This window comes from Pelodiscus sinensis, chromosome 23 (genome assembly GCF_049634645.1).
Source record: "Pelodiscus sinensis isolate JC-2024 chromosome 23, ASM4963464v1, whole genome shotgun sequence".
Taxonomy (NCBI): domain Eukaryota; kingdom Metazoa; phylum Chordata; order Testudines; family Trionychidae; genus Pelodiscus; species Pelodiscus sinensis.
Window position 1 is genome coordinate 5,442,591 of NC_134733.1, and position 16,670 is coordinate 5,459,260.

The 16,670-nt window shown below is 50.9% G+C and overlaps 1 protein-coding gene across 4 annotated transcripts in view; it reads right to left on the minus strand.

Annotated features, from left to right (window-relative positions):
* The window catches only part of ATP13A2 (ATPase cation transporting 13A2), a 70,129-nt gene that overhangs the window by 39,258 nt on the left and 14,201 nt on the right, over positions 1-16,670 (minus strand). For 2 of the 4 annotated variants that reach the window (XM_075906749.1, XM_014569586.2), the window contains exons 2-4: positions 4,789-4,862; positions 2,578-2,745; positions 1,476-1,534 (exon numbers count right to left, since the gene is read on the minus strand). In XM_075906749.1, the coding sequence (XP_075762864.1) occupies positions 1,476-1,534; positions 2,578-2,745; positions 4,789-4,862 (301 nt within the window). Of the gene's footprint in view, positions 1-1,475; positions 1,535-2,577; positions 2,746-4,788; positions 4,863-9,670; positions 9,845-9,872; positions 9,932-16,670 lie in introns of those variants that run through there. The other 2 variants (XM_075906751.1, XM_075906750.1) reach the window with 2 other exon arrangements.

A 16,670-nucleotide genomic window follows, 5' to 3' on the forward strand; every position in this document is an offset into this window, starting at 1 on the left:
TGACGGGGGGGAAGGCGATTCAAAGGGGCCTTTTGGAAAAGAGGTGAGCAGAAGCCCCATGCCCTTTAGAATCACCACCATAGTGCTTCACCTTGTGCTCCAGGCAGCTCTTAGGGCTGCTTGGGGAGGTGGGGCCACAGTGGGGCACGCTCCAGGCAGTGCTGAGGGCTGGCTGCCCCACCCCACCCCTCCTGCCCGAAGCTGTACCCCTTCCGCGGAGGCTGTCGGCTCCCCTGTCCGTGGCCTACTCCATGGTCTACAGCAGGCCTACTCAACTTTGGAAGGCCCAGAGGCCACAGTGATACTCACAGCACATGCCGAGGGCCGCAACTTAAGTGTGGTTTCATATATATGCAAATATATGCAAATAACTTTTCACACGGATAGGCATGAATACAAAGATTAAGACTTCAGTTGCGGCGCTGGACCCAAACGTGGCCAGTGAGAGCCAGTTAGCACCTCTCAGGCTCTGCCTACAAGGCTAAGCAACCAGCACTTCCCACAATGCCCTGGGGCTCCCGGCACCTCCTCCCTTGGGGCTAAGAACGCGGACACCCTGTACCCGTCTGTTCCCGCCAGCCCGTCTGCTTGCGTCTTTCAGAGCTCACCCCGCCTGGGAGACACCTCGCCGTTGTGGAACGTGTTCAAAGAATCCCACCCACAAGCCATGTGTTGAACCCTGCGTAAACCCAAACTGCACTGCGGGCCGCAAACAAACAGCCCCCAGGCCATGTGTTGAGTAGCCCTGGTCTATAAAGTTTCCCAGAGTAATTCCTGCACAGGTGAGCCCTTGCGAGCTGTTCTAAATTGCTCTGAAGATGCAGAGAGCTATGCAAGTGCGAAATGTGGATTCCTCTCGGAAAAATGCGGCGTCCTCTCGGAAAAATGCCCATACAGAAATGGCAGCTCCTCATGCAACCAATCTGCATCTTGTACATCTTCGGCATCACGTGAGCCTGCTCTAGCAACTAGGAACACAGTCTAGTGCTCTTCACTCCTGTGAGCCCCACAGGGTCCAACATTAGGTCACCCAAGTAAGCTAGTCAAAAAGGAACCATCAACCAAATCACATTTCTGTCAGAAAGGTTTTGTTTTTTTAAAGCTACCATTGTTATTCATTCCACCTGCCATCACTAACTGAAGGATCAGAGGAGAAAACACGCACTATTTGAGCCGTTTACTTGGTGTATTACTAATTTCTTTGGGCTGTTTGGGTCTTTCACACAGCAGTAAAGGAGAGAGAGTAACAATAACTTTGAAAAGCAGGAAAATGTGATTGCCAGCACCACTTGCCAGACGGAGTCCGGGGCTGCTCTACTGTCTGAAGCTAGCTGCTCGGGTTTACACGTCTCCCTTCACGTCGGTTTCATTCCACGCAGCGAGCCCCCAAGGGATCGTTCCCTCCCTTGGCAGAATCGCAACGGGATCGCTTGAGCATCGGCCCAAACTCTCAGGAAAGAGCGACTCCCACTCACCTGCCCTCGCCAAGCTGTTCCGTTTGCACCTGGGTAACAAAGCACTGGCCGAAGCGGTCCTGGAACATACAATCACAACGCAAGTCTTGAGGAAGGCTGGCCTGGGTTTTAGGATGCTTGCTTGGGAACAATAAATCCAGGACTCAAGTGTCTGCTCTGCCACAAAATCCCCATATGACCTCGGGGAAGTCACTCAGCCTCCCCAGGCCTCAGTTTCCCACCTGGCCAACAGTGGAGCCTCACAGGGCTGTTGTGAGGATAAATGCTAAGCCCCTAAGCGTCCTGCTTTAAGCATTAGGCCACGCTGTCCAAATAAGCAATCCCCCCTGCCCACCTCACTTTTGTAGAGGGACGTTTGTACACGACAAACAGCAGGGAGTCCAAAAGGGACAGGGGAGCACTCAGCTTTGCAGGGGGGCAGAGACAGAAGAAAGAGGAAGCATCCTCTGATTTTTAATTTTTATATGCCCAGTTATGTAGGAGCAGTGTGGATTAACCCAGAAGTGAGTCCTTTCCCATCATTCCCTTAGAAAGCAGGGGCTGGCTTGCTGGAGCGAACTAGCCAGCGAGGAATTCCAGTGTTGAAAGGTTATTTTTCCCTCCTCCCCAGACTTTCATTCAGCTCCAGAGGAGACCAATGTCTCCAAGCTGCATAGAGAACTAGCAGGGCTACAAGCCAGATGGCTTCTAAAATCACAAGGCATGAAAATGCTCATCAAAGTCTGTGGCTACCTCTGACTTTTCACATTCTCCTCCTACGCGTTGCAGAATCCCTGGTAACTGGCTGACCTCATGTTCTCATAATAGCGCCAACAGCTCCCATGGAGATCAGGAGTCTACTGCTTTAGGCCCCGTAGGAGAGCTTCTGCCCTGAAGAATTTATAATCTAATTGGGCAAGGCGGGGGTGAGGGGAGTTAGGGAGTATTATGTCAAATTGCAGATGGGAAACAGAGGCAAACAGGTGCTTAAGTGACTTGCCCATGGCCACACAGGAAGTCTGTGGCAGAGCCAGGAACGGCTCCCGCCAGGTCTCTTGATCTTCCCTTCCCCAGTCCAATGTCTTCACCACCACATCCTCCCTCCCTCTCTACATTTACACACAGTGATGATGATCCAGTCAGCTTGCTGCAGAGGACACGGCCTGCACTTGGCTTGGACCTCCAGGCTCGGTTTCCAGCGAAAGACGATCAACAGGATTCCTGCTGTCAGCACGGAGAACACGTAGCAAAGGATGATCCGCCATGTTCTGCTTTGGTAGCCGCTCACCTCCTGGGAAGAGGAAAGTGCAGAGCTCAGCCCAGGCCCATCCAGGGTAGCACCCCAGAGGTGGCTGCAGCAACGTACAACAGCTGCTATTAGAATGGGCCAGTCAAGTTGTGCCTGATCCCAACGCTCCACTGGGATCCAAGAATCATCGAAAGAAGCTGCTAATGGGCCCTTCCACCCGTGTCAGGTCCACAAACCGTCCTTCTTTGAGTCGGTAACACTGATCCACAAGCCTTGGTGCATAAGCGTTGGCAGGGAACAATTCACATCCACTGTACTCGCAGTTCCACCCGTTTACCTTGCACCCATGCCAAAGCCAGAGGGACCATGCTGAACCTCTCGCCTGGCCTCCAGCACTACCCAGACCGGAGAACTTCAACCCACGATTCTGCCTCGGCCCCATAACTGGCTGATCCAGAGCAGATCTTTCGGCAAGACGCCGCTTCTGGTGACAAGGCTCAAAGCACAAGCGATCCACCATCACGAGCGCCCTTCCTACCTCCTGCTCCAGTTACGCCGTTACAGGAGAGAGGGCAGCTGCTCTAGTTTCCACCCTGGGGTCGCAAGAGACACTAGGCCAGCAGACTTTACAATGGAAACATATTCATGATTCACGCATGGATGTCTCTGTGCACGGCACTGCCCAAACACAGAGCAAACACCCCACCCCTACTCCAAAGAGCTGGCACTTGAACGGATAAGACAATAGACAACAGATCAGCTGGTGGGTGATTAAGCGTGGTGCTCCCTTGCAGGGCGAGGGCAGGGAGTGACAGACTTCATGTACTACCCCCTCACCTCCAAGTCAATCAGGGCCTGGGGGAGGGGAGCACGTGAAGTCTCCTCCCACTGCCAGGGGCACGGTTAGGGTATTCTCTGGGACGGGGGCCAAGACTTCATGCGCTCCCCCAGACCAATCAGGGTCTGTGCGCAGGGAAGCGCAGAAGTGTTCTGGCTCCACCCCTTCCACCTGAGGCCCCGCCCCTTCCAGCGGCCTGGGGCCAGTTCAAAAAATTCTGAAGTGGCCCCCAGTCAAAAATTATTGCCCACCCTGGCTCTTATCCCATGACAACTTACTGTGGCTCATGTCAAACGTTTTCTGGAAATGTAAATATACTATGTCTACTGGATCCCCCTTGTCCACCTCCAAGAATTCTAGTAGATTGCTGAGGCAGGATTTCCCTTTACAAAACCACGTTGCCTCATCCCAAGCAAATTACATTCATCTCTGGGTCTGATTATTCTTTACTATCGTATCAATCAGCTTTCCTGGTATGGAAGTTAGACTTACCAGCCTGGAATTGCCAAGGTCCGGTCTAGAGCCCTTTTAAAAAATTAGCATAACTTTAGCTATCCTCCAGCCATTAGGTACGGAAGCTGATTTAAAGGGTAGGTTACAAACCACAGTCAGTAGTTCTGCAATTTTCCATGTGAGTTCTTTCAGAACTCTTGGGTGAATGCCATCTGGTGCTGGTGACTTGTTTCTGTTTAGTGTGATCAATTTGTTCCAAAACCTCCTCTAATGACACCTCAATCTAGGACAGTTCCTTAGATTTATCACCTAAAGAGACTGGCTCAGGTTTGGGAAATTCCTTCATGTCCTCAGCCATGAAGACTGATGCAAAGCATTCATTCTGTTTCTCCTCAATGGCCTTATTATCCTGGAGTGCTTTTTAGCATCTCAATCGTTCCACAACCCCACTGGTTGTTTAGCTTCTGATATGCTTAAAATTGTTGCTATTACTTTGAGGTTTTGGCTAGCTGGTCTTCAAATTCCTTTTTGTCTGTCCTAATTATATTTTACTCTTCATTTGACAGAGTTCACGCTCCTTTCCGTTCCATTCTCTTCGCTCGGATTTAACTGCCACTGATACCAGCTTGCCTGTGACAGCTTTAGAAAGGGCCCTACAGCGAATCAGCCTCGATAGCCTTTTCCTTGCACATATCCCCTCCTGTTTTTAGCCTTGCATTAACCACGGACAGATAGTTTCATGATCTGTTTGGAAAACGTCTTTGTAGCTCCCCGCCTGAAACACTTGTACATACCATGCAGGATTTACTAGAGCCGTGCAGAAGCGTCCCGTAGACAGGTGGCTGGTTCCCCAGCAGCTTGGTGCTATCTGCAAATGCAAACAGAGGAATGCCATGTTACTGGCTGGGTTGGTCGGATTTACTTGTTTTCCAGCATCGGAAAGCCCTCCAGCACACTGAGCGCATGGTGGACCAGGACCGCTGCAAGTGGGATCCTGTTACTAACGGCTCAGAGCAGCGATTCTTAGCCTGTGCCTAGAGCCAGCCAGAGGAGGGTCCTGGCAGGCACACAGGTCTGATTGAGGGGAGGGGTGACCACAGGAGGGCTCCCCGTAGTGGCTGGTAACATCTGAGGCCACCATCAGTCACATACAGCCATGCCAAATAGGTAGAACTGTGAGCTTCGGAGACTGTTTTCACTGTCTGATCAGTTGCAATGCAGGCAAACCTTTTGCAACCAGAGACGGGAACGGAGCATGTGTTGATCTAACTATCACGAGTACCAACAGCAGCGCAGTTGTAATAGCACGGGCCGTACGAGCTAGGGATGTCACTGGTTAACTGGTAAGCACCCTTGCTGGGGATTGCTCACCAGTTACCTGGTGGCCCGATGCGGGCTGGGGGCGCTCCAGCTCAGCCGGGCCCGCCATGCCTCCGGGGGGTCCTGTTTAAGCAGTTAATGTGTAAAATGCAATGGTTAGCTGGTTAACAGGATTTTATATCCCCAGTTCGAGTGGACCTGAGACCCTGGGTGTGTACTCGGAAGGCCAACCTGTGCCAAAGTCAGCACTGATGCGGCTACATTGTTCTTGTTACATGAGCCAGGTCAGTTCAAGCCAGTTGGGGGACAGCTGTACATGCTACAATCCCACCAGACTGCTGTAGACACGCCTTTAGCCACACGGTTCTAGTTACATAAGAACGGCCATATTGGTCCATGAGACCAAAGTTCCATCCAGCCCAGTATTCTGTCTTCTGACAGTGGCCAATACCAAATGCCCGAGAGGGAGTGAACAGAACAGGGAATCAACACGTGATCCCTCCCCTGTCACTCATTTCCAGCCTCTGACAAACAGAGGCTAGCGATACCATTCTACCCATCCTGGCTAATAAGTATTAATAGACCTGTCCTCCATGAATGTATCTAGTTTTTTTTAACCCTGTTAAAGTCCTGGTCCTCACAACATCCTCTGTCAAGGAGTTCCACAGGTTGATGGCACACTCTGCAACTTGATTGGCCCAACATGGCTACACTACTGCTGCATATATTAACAAATGTGTAACAAACGAGGAACAAGTACAAAACTTCAGATGAATCACATTTTCTCTAAAGAAGGAAATTAATAAGATATTAAAAAATAACCAAACCCACTAAAAAAAAAAAAATCTATTCCAAGCAGAGTTCTGAGCCTGAAAAGGGAGATGTGTCAGGGATAATCAAATTCACTCTCACTACAGAACGTACACAGAAGGGGCTAAGATACTGTGGTGATGGGCAGCACGACAAAACCCCAAGGCAGAGAGATGAAAACCAACCCCCCTCCCCGCTCCAGTGAATCGCAAACAAATCAGCACTAAGCTTCCAGGAATCCAGCCTTGTGCCATTGGGTCCATTGTACTCATGAGTGATGCCAGCACCCAACCTTAACTTGGCAACACGGCCTCAGGGCACGGGCAGGGGCGGCCCGTGAGCATAGGCAGACTCAGCGGTCGCCTGGGGCGCCACCAGCCCGGGGCGCCCAATGATGACATCACGGCCATTGACAGCCGTGCAGGTGGAGGTGCCGATCGCGCCTTCCGCCTGGGGCGCCAGCTACCGCAGCCCCGCCTCGGACCGCTCCTGGGCACCGGGGCTTTATTCACCACGGCTTTGTCTACACTCAACAGCAGCAGCAGGAACAGCGGGAACCTTTCCCCAGATGGGTCCCACATTTAACTGTGTGTGTGTGTGTGTGTGTGTGTGTGTGTGTGTGTGTGTGTGTGTCTATGCGCCCCTCCCCCTTCTCTTCGCAAGAGCCACACCGCAGTGTGCAGCAGGCTGAGCCGTTGGGAGGGGGATTTCCTCCCCCCCCCAGCTTTAAGACCCACCTTTCAACAGAGAACATGGGGCGGTCACGAGGCAGCAGCCTTCAACTCTCGCTTCCTGCTTAGCACGGCCTGGGAGAGGCACTTTCCCCTTTTGTACACAGGGAAGATGAATGCAACTTGGCTGACTCAACGTCCCTCTTCAGTGTGAGGCTGCTGGTTCTGGGGCATAGGGATGTGAACGACTAGTCGACACACTAGTCGACTACTCGCTCCTCCCCCGGCCGCCTCTATCAGAAAGAGGCAGCAAGGGGGAGGGGAGAGCTGAGGGTGCTTCAAAGTGGCAGCGTCGCATGGAGCCTGGGGTCAGCTGAGGACTCAGATCCCGGGCTCCATGCGGTGCTGGCGCTTTGAAACGCCGCGGGAAGCATAGGGCCAGCAGGGGACTCCGCAGCGCTTTCACCCGGGGCTGTTGCTACACTTCAAAGGCAGAGGCGCCCTTATCGACTAATCGAATAGTCGATGCGAATCGCATTGTCTATTTGATTAGCTAATTCATCGAAATTTGACATCCCTACTGGGGCAGGCTCAGAAAGGCCGAATGGAAAGGCTAAGAAATCCCTTGAACTTACACGGGTGGAAATTCTCATTTGTTGTATTGCACTTGGGCCGTTGGCACGTTAGAAGACCGAATTAAGTCTGTGAGGGAGGTTAGTGAGGCAAGGCAAGTGAGAAGGGCCAGATTCTGATGGACTGAGTGGCACCAGAAAGCAGCCTCATTCATTTCAGGTGAACTTTCTGGGGATGACGGGGCTATTCGGCTTGAGAAAGGATGTCAAAAAAAGTCAGCCTTCCAGCTGGGGGCCAGCTCCCCCGTCCCGGTAGACAGATTCCTACTAGCTCAAGCTTAGGGCTTAAAATGGCAACCCCAAGTAACAAGGGTTCAGCATCTCAAAGATGACTTGGGGATCCGAGTTGTGCAGCCTCCGTACCTGTCAGCGGTAGCCATGTCGCTATATCCAGTGGCCAGCTTTGATTACAGACGCAGACTTTCCAGGGGGCCGGAGTTCTGCTGGGTATCTGAAGTGAAACCCTTTCCCAAACAGGTTCCACATTTACACTGCACATCCTCAACATGTTCCTCTCCCTTCTCCGGGCACGAACAGCAAAGGGGCATCTACAGCCCATCGCAACCAAGCCCTTGTCAGAGTGCAAGAAAACACTCGGGAGCTTTTGACTAATTAAAATCCACAGGGGCAGCGGATAAAAATCTGACACACACGCTCTTCTCCCAGTTAAGCACCACAACAAGTGGCTAGCCCAGGGTTCCAGCTGCTGCTAGTTAGGTACCGGGCAGGCCGGAAGATCCAATCTCAGAGGTGGGCGTTGGGCACCTGGAAGCCTGGCCCTGAAGCTAGCTAGTCATTTTCTCCACTCACAGAACCTGGTAGGTTTGCTCTGCGTACCTGCATTTGACTACAAACATTTCCTTCAGGCTATGTCATAGATTCATTGGGAACAAGCCAGAGCAACTGTTTCATTAAACTCAAGGCTATGTCTACACTGGCATGATTTTTTGGAAATGCTTTAACAGAAAAGTTTTCCGTTAAAAGCATTTTCGGAAAAGCGCGTCTAGATTGGCAGGGCGTTTTTCCTCAAAAGCACTTTCGCGATCGGGGCTTTTTTGCGGAAAACAAATCTCTGCTGTCTACACTGGCCCTTTTGCGCAAAAGTTTTTCGGAAAAAGACATTTACCCAAACAGGAGCAGCATAGTATTTCCGCAAGAACACTGACGATCTTACATGAGATCATCAGTGCTTTTGCGGAAATTCAAGCGGCCAGTGTAGACAGCTGGCAAGTTTTTCCGCAAAAGCAGATGATTTTGCGGAAAAACTTGCCAGTCTAGACACAGCCAAGAGTCCTAGGTAGGACCCCAGAAAGTCTGAGAAGCAGGGAAGAGAGTAGAATTATTGCATGCTCCGGCTCTGTTAGTTATCCACCCGATGCCACGTGACAAGTAAATCTGCCATACTGTATTCCCGGCAGGTCCGCGATGCATACAAATTTGGGTGACTACAAGGCTGAAACCATTTGCCCTGAATGATTTAGAGCAGGGGTACTCAAGACGCGACCCGCGGGTGGGAGCCAAAGCAAAAAGTAGTCAACAGAATGGTCTTCTGATGAGCTGCGTTTTAGTAGTTAAATTCCTGGACTGTCATTGCTCATTAAAAGTGCTGTCATAGGGGTGGAAATCAGGTAACTGTTGCATTTTATTAATATAGCAGAACTGACCGAAATGGGGCCTGTGTGTTGTGTAGTCTTGCCTTAATCTTTGTATTCATGCCCGTCAGTGTGACAGAAGCTATTTGCATATATATTTGCATGTACATGCAACCACGTTTAAGTTGTGGCCCTTGGCATGTGCTGTGAGTACCATTGTTGCCCCTGGGGCTTCCAAAGTTGAGTAGCCCTGGGTTAGAGTTTAGACACAACTAACCCTGCATCTCGGCAGGGGGCTAGAATGGACAATCTTTGTGGTTCCTTCAAACTCTGCAGTTCTATTATTCTATTGTAAAAACCGGAGATAAACAGAAAAACATTGCTAGGATTTAAAAAAAGGGGGGGGGGGATTGAAAAAAAGGGGTCTTTTTCAACCCAAGCTTTCCCTGGCTGTCTTTGCAACCCAAATACTGCAGCTCACGCACCTGAAAGCGTAAAGGAAATGAACTAAAAACTGACCATCCAAAAGGAGGTGGACGAGATCTATGTTTTGTCTTTGCCTTTGCACACAGACAGCTAGAAGAACAGTAGCACTTTAAGATGTCTCTGGTTTAAAAAGAGGATGTTGGCAAACAAGCTTTGCTTCGATACCTGGTCAGGTGCTTTTAGCCCTGTCGGTTCAGGAGAATGGAGAAATCCAGCTCCCCAAAGTCCACAGCGAGGTTATTCTTGCACAGCTGCATCTTCGGCCGGGCCACCTGCTGATCCTGCACACACGCATGTCTCATCTCCCACTCTCATCCCAGCTGCCTTCCGATAATCCCACTCTCGTCAGGATTTCCCAGCTGCTTACCTGTCTCAGAGCAGGTGGCGAGTCCCCTTCTGTTCTGCGGGACACGGTATTTCCTGGTTTCTAAATCAATGCCTGCCTGAACTGACCCATCTGCTGCAGGACAGGTAATAGCATTCGGGGCCGGAGGGGGGGGGGGTATAATTACACAGTGTTCTTCCTCAGAAGCTTGCACTACCAGTTCGGAAACAAAGCAACCACACCTACTACCCAAACACAGCCCTAGGGAAAGGGGGGAGGGAGGAGTTCCCACCCCTTCCACGTCAACACTTTTTTTTCCCACCCTTGCAAGTCATTTGTGTGCTCACAGAGCCATGTAAGTGCCTGGAGATAATAATCGAATAAGAACTGCTCAGCTAGGGAGCACTGAAAGGGAAGTGACACGGGGGGGGGGGGGAGTGACTGGTGGCAGGGAGGCATGGGGCTGTAGGGTCTCAAAGGAGCGATGCCCACAGGGAAGCGTGACATGCTCCTGTCAGCTGGGCGTGGGCAGAAGGCGGTAGAGCGTCAATAGCTGCATAGAAACCTGACCCTGCCAGAAGACACACCTGTTTTCACCTTCAGAATCCGAGCCCATCTCCCTGCCGGGGGGTTGCTCCTTGCAACACAAACCCGACCTGGATTGAAGGACTGTCTGCCCCCAACAGCTCCTGCAAGGATCTTCTGATATTCCTTGCATTTCACTGCAGCCAGGACAGGCTGGACCGGTGCTCTATGCTGATGAGAGAGGGTTCTCCTGGCACTGCTCCTCGTGTGTTGCACACACAAACGCAACTTTGTCGTTTGGGGCATACGACACTTACACCTCTGAGTGACTCCCACAAGACTTGTTTAAGTGGTAGTGTAGACGCAGCCTAAGTCACCTGTTCCGGGCACCAGAGCCCACCCAGACTTGGTCCCAGCGACAGCAGCAGCCTCGCCTAATAGCAGATAACAGCCTACTGCTGCTACCTGCTCGGTAATGCATTGAGCTGTAGAGGCCAGTGCATTGGTTCTGCAAAGGACAGAACCAGCTCCGTTGCAGGAACCCTGCTCTGCAGGAAGAATAGCCTTGTAATGGCAGAAAAACCAAGCCACGCGGGTCATGAGGACAGGTCACTCCTGCATACTATCAGGAAGAACTAGTCCAAGAAGGAAGTCGATGCAGGGGCACAACAGTTCAAGTGACCACAGCCATGTCCAGATTCTTCTGCTGAACGCAGCAAAGACTAAATAAATGTACAGGGGGGGAGGATTAGCTGTACAAAAGCCTAAGGTGGGTGTGTCTAAGGGAGCCCTCGATGTAAAGATCAGAGGGGACCGTCGTGATCATCCACTCCGAGTTCTTGGAGAGCCCAGGCCAGAGAATTTCACCCATGGGAGTCCTGCCTTGTGACTGAGAACCCGTAGTCCAATGACAGCAAAGACACAGCTGCACCGCGTAGGGTGCGGAGAGAATAAACCCTTCCAAGACTGCCCACATTTCATGGTAAAGGAGGCCACATAGGATGGGGTCTCACATAGATTGTACAGTTGGGGAAATTAAGGCACAGGGAGGGAAGTGTCTGCCAGCTGGGACCAGAACCCAGACCCCCCCCCCCACTCCCAGGGCCATGAAAACCACTGGTTCCCAGCCTGTGGTCAAAGCTTAGGAAAGGAAAAGGATCGGGCCCACTGCAGGACTGGGGTTTTCCACCAGGCGAAACTTGCCCGGGGCTTGCTGCTCACGACCAGCTGCACGCACACTGCCACCTGCCCTTGGGATGGGATCTTGGTACCCCAGAGGCGCCATCCGCCGTTTACGCTCCAGCCCTCTTGTAGCAAAAATGTATATTTTAGTATTGGTTAGTATTGGTTATAAGACTAGGTATGATCTAGAATGATTTGATGTATAAATGACTTGCTTATAAGTTCTGTAGCTTCTATTTTACTCTCTCTGTCTCTCATGATCAGATAATGTTACTATAAGGCCTTGCTCCCATCCAGAACACACCATAAGATCCATCATCTATAGCCAAGCCCTTTGATACAACCGCATCTGCTCTAATCCCACTGACAGAGATCAGAAGCTTCAGGATCTCTACCAAGCATTTATAAACCTCGACTACCCACCCGGAGAAATAAAAAAGCAAATTGAAAGAGCCAGACGAATACCCAGAAACCATCTACTTCAAGACAGACCCAAGAAAACCAACAATAGAACATTACTTGTCATCACCTACAGCCCCAACTTAAACCTGTCCAACACATTATCAATAAACTACAGCCCATACTGGAACAGGATACTAAACTCTCAAGAGGCTTTGGGAGACAGACCCATAGTCTCCTATGGACAACCACCTAACCTCAAGATGATTCTTACCAACAACTACAGGACATACCACACTAATACCAATCCTGGAACCTTCCCTTGCAACAAACCCCGTTGCCAGCTTTGTCCACATATTCATTCTGCTGATACCATTATTGGACCTAACCAAGTGAGTTATAAGATCAAGAACACATATTCCTGTGCATCAAGAAATATAATCTATGCTATCATGTGCCGAAAGTGTCCGTCTGCTATGTACATTGGACAAACGTCTCAGACCCTTCGCCAAAGGATCAATGCCCACAAAACAGATATTAGACAGGATCACAAAGAACAAACAGTTTCTTGCCATTTCAACCAGAAAGGACATTGTCTCAAGGACTTAATTACCTGCATCCTGCTTCAGAAGCCTTTTAAATCTGCACTTGAAAAGGAATCCTCTGAACTTTCGTTCATGCTAAAATTCGACACTCTACGCGAGGGGCTCAACAAAGACTCTGGCTATCTTACCCGTTACAAAGATAGCCTCCCCAATTATCACCTCTAACACCATTAGCTCACAGACATTTACCTTCCCCCTTCTGTTCTGAAATTTGATTTGTCCTTTTCATATGTGTTCATTTTTTTTTGTATCCTTTGGTATATATGGGTGTGACAATTTTCTTCCACTATTTGATCTGAGGAAGTGGGTCTGGCCCACGAAAGCTCATCACCTAATAAACCATCTTGCTAGTCTTTAAAGTGCTACATCGTCCTGTATTTTGTTTCATCAAAGGAGAACTCCCAACAGCACAGATTAACCCCTCCTAGGGGTGGATGATGCAGCATGGCACTGCAATATCCATAGACCCAAATGGGAACGGACATGGATAAGAAGGGAAGCTCTTGCCATGGGACTCTGGGTTCATCCTGCGAGCCAAGCCTCAGAGGAACCCCTCACACAGTCAGCCTGGCCTGGCCGGTAACCAGTAAGTCTAACTTCAGCCACCACGAACTGCACCATCTGCGGTGGGGGGGAGGGGGGGGCTGTGTGTGTGTGTGTGTGTGTGTGTGGTGTGTGTGCGCGCGCCCCCCATCTGCAGATGGTGTGTGTGTGTCTGTCTGTCTGTCTAAAGCACATGCTAACTGCTTCTCTCCTGTATTCTCAATAATCCCCTGAAAAAGATCCCATGTGCTTTTTATAAGCATAACACTCCCCTCCCCCCCCCAAGTCCTGCAGTGGGCCCAATCCTTCCTTTTCTTTTTTTCCTCCCCCAGGGCTCCGTGCCCAGCCAAGGGTGGAGTGTGGGGGCAGGATCTTCCTTTGGCCATGAGAGCCCCCTCGCCGTATCCTCCGTGGATGGGCAGAGGATAGAGGGGGCAGGAGCTGAGGAAGCAGCATGAGGCACGGGATGTGCTGGCTGCCGCTTACCGCCGCTCATGGGGGGGGGGGGGGGAATCCGTACCATTATAACAGATTGAAAAGGGGTCCACAGGCTCGAAAAGGTTGGGTCCCGCAGCTCTAAACACAGGATTAGCCAGGCATCGCCTTCCTCCACATCTTGGGCATCCCAATGTAAAATGAGAGTCACACTCTTTGTTAAGGGGATTCATTCCCAAGCGGGAGGGGGCGGAGGAGGCTCTTGCCCCTCTCCCCCAGCTTCATACTGGAAGTTTGCTCACAGTCACTGGGCAGGTCCTAGCCCCAAACCAGTGGGAGCAGGGAATGGGATGAGCTCTGTGCTGCTCCCGGCTTCCACCCTTGGGGCAGGAAGTTTGTTTCTAGGCAGAAGCAGGGTGATTAAGATAATAAAAGGAATGTCATTCAGTTAAATAAAGGCCCCTTAGACCACTGTTCTCCTTAGACCAGTGTTTCTCAACCAGTGGTACGAGTACCCTTGGGGGTACCCGAGAGACGTCTGGGGGGTACATCAACAACTGAAATTTGGAGAAAACTGAATTTCTGTTTTAAGTTTCACAGGGCTTTATTATTTTTGTACTTTTTATACCAAAAAATGCCATCGCCCGGCCGGCTGCGATTCAGTTGTTTAAACAAATGTGTTGCAACGGTAGAAACAAATTTTGTGTGTCTGAAAACTGTAGGTACTGGGGGTACTTAGAATTTTTTTTAAAAGGTTGAGAAACACTGCGTTAGACCACCCTGAGAGCATCGCCAGGCACTGCAGTGAAAGATAGGAAACAAAGGGTTAAATGATCAGTTTTCATATTGGAACAGGTTAACAGGGGTGTTCCCCATGGGGTCTGCACTGGGATCAGAGCTATTCAACCGCTTCATAGATGATCTGGGGAAAGGGGTGAACACAGGGCCGGCTTTAGGAAGTGCGGGGCCCAATTCGAACAGTTTCGACGGGACCTGGGCAGCCAAGATTTTTTGTTGAGCACAAAAAAAAAAAAAAAAACCAACTGAACAAACAAAAAAAACCACACCCACAAAAAAAAAAAAAAGAGAGTCACAGCCAAGACTATAGCAGGGTTCAAAAGGAGAGCTACATAAGTTCCCTGAATGGCTGTAAGCCAGCTCCCAGTCCGGCCTCATTTAATCAGTTAACCGGCTACACGCTAAGTTTAACCGGTTAACTAAACAAACAGGATTTTCCATCTCTCGTGTCAGTTTCAGTTTTGTTGGCTGGCTGCTTCTTAGCTGCATTTGTGCGCCTCGTTTCTTACAGACCTGGCTGTTTACTTCCCAGGTGGGGCTAGTGGACAGATCGAGCTTTGCTTTACCGGAAGATCATAAAACCTAAATGCACAGTTATTTTCAAACTGAATGAAGGCAGAACAGAGATAAATAGCAGAGTTATTTCAGGACACTTCCTTCTCCTTATCAGGTAATGAGCAGCCCAAAGAGGGCAGCTGCTGCGGATACAGGCCACCCCGCAAATGTTTCATTTTCCTTCTCTCTGGTAGCATGTCTTAATATGGAATTTGGTGCCCCTGTCCTGAGGGTGGAGGGATAAATTGACCATCTGCATGTGGGGCTAGGAGGCAAAGCTGCCAGCTGCCCAGCGCAAGGGGCTGTACGCAGCGGGACACATACAGGAACAAAGTCCAAATTGTGACTCCTGGTCGTAAGGCGGCCAGGCAGCATTGCCTCGTGTGTTCGTACAGCACCTAGCACATCAGGGGCCTGTTCCAGGGCCAATGCCCCTAGTGCAATACGACATTCAGTGTCTGCTTTCCAGTTGCTCTGCAGTGGGGGATACTAAGCCACGCCCATCCTTCCCTAGCTCGGCTCACTTCCTGCTCTGCACTAGGGATGTTAAATATCGGTTAATTGAATCGTTGATTAACATCATCAATTCTTATTGGTTACTCAACTATTCTATAGTCCCCCAGGGGGTGGGGCTGGCAGGCAGTGCACTCCGGCCACACTCCCAAGAAGCCCCCTGCCACTCCGCGCTACTGTCTCTGATACAGAGGCAGCACCGTGGGGTGCCACATGGGAGCTGGTCCCCGAGAGGAGCCAATTTAAAAACCAGCTCCCCTTGTGGACCAGCCACCTGTCGCCCTGCACTGTTGCCTCTGATACAGATGCAGCAGCCTCTGTCCGGGATGGGTTTGAGCTCCTGGACCCAGCTCGAGCTGGAACTGAGCCGGGCTGCCTGCCCGCCTGGCTCGTAATATACGTTAAATGCAGAGCTGCAGCGGGGGTAGGTCCCGGACCTTAATCAAGCCAGGACTGAGCTGGGCTGCTGGCCAGCCTGCCAAAAAATTTGCTGGCAAGGGGGGGCAGGGGGAAATGCGTGCAGTCTATAGCATTAACCTACAAGCTTTTGCTTGTCGGTTAATCAACTGCACTATTACATCCCTACTCCGTACCAGCTCTGCTGCAGGGGCTGCTCTGCCAAGTCATCACTCAGGCGCCAGGTGTAGCCCTGGGAATAGATACTTTCCTTACCCACTTTGTAACCCACAGGGAGTGCAGCTTGCAGAGCAAGCTAAGAAGCTCTTTGCCCCTCAGCCCCCTTCCTCCCCAGCTAGTGGAGACTTTCAACCGAGATCTCTCCCTTCTCAGCTCAGGTGGATGATAAAGCCCCAGAGAATCCCAAATTCCCCCTCTGGGTCAGCAGCAGGTGCCCTCTATGGGATGGCAGGTCTACGGAATAAGCCAACAGGGTTTATGATGCAATGAACACCCCATGTTCTGACAGCCTCTGAGCTAACGAAGGGGGGAATTTTCATACGAATCCCCCCCGTGCAGCCCAGGCTTAACACCCCCCCTTGGCCACGCTGGTTAGTTCCATGTTGCTGTGCACACACGACTTCAAACCCCGTCCCGGAGTGGTGCCCCAAGCCAGGGCAGAACAAGAAAGCAATAGGACTTGGGTGCTTCATTCCCCTGCATCCCTTTGGAAATGCCAGCCGCTGGCGCCGGTTCAGCACTCCTACAAAAATCGGACCCTTCTGGATCTGGGGTGTAACTGGGTCTCGCCCCAGGCCTCATGCAAGAAAATTTTGTCGGCAATTTGCTACCCCCTTGCTGCACAAGTGGCACAACCCATATGGGGAAC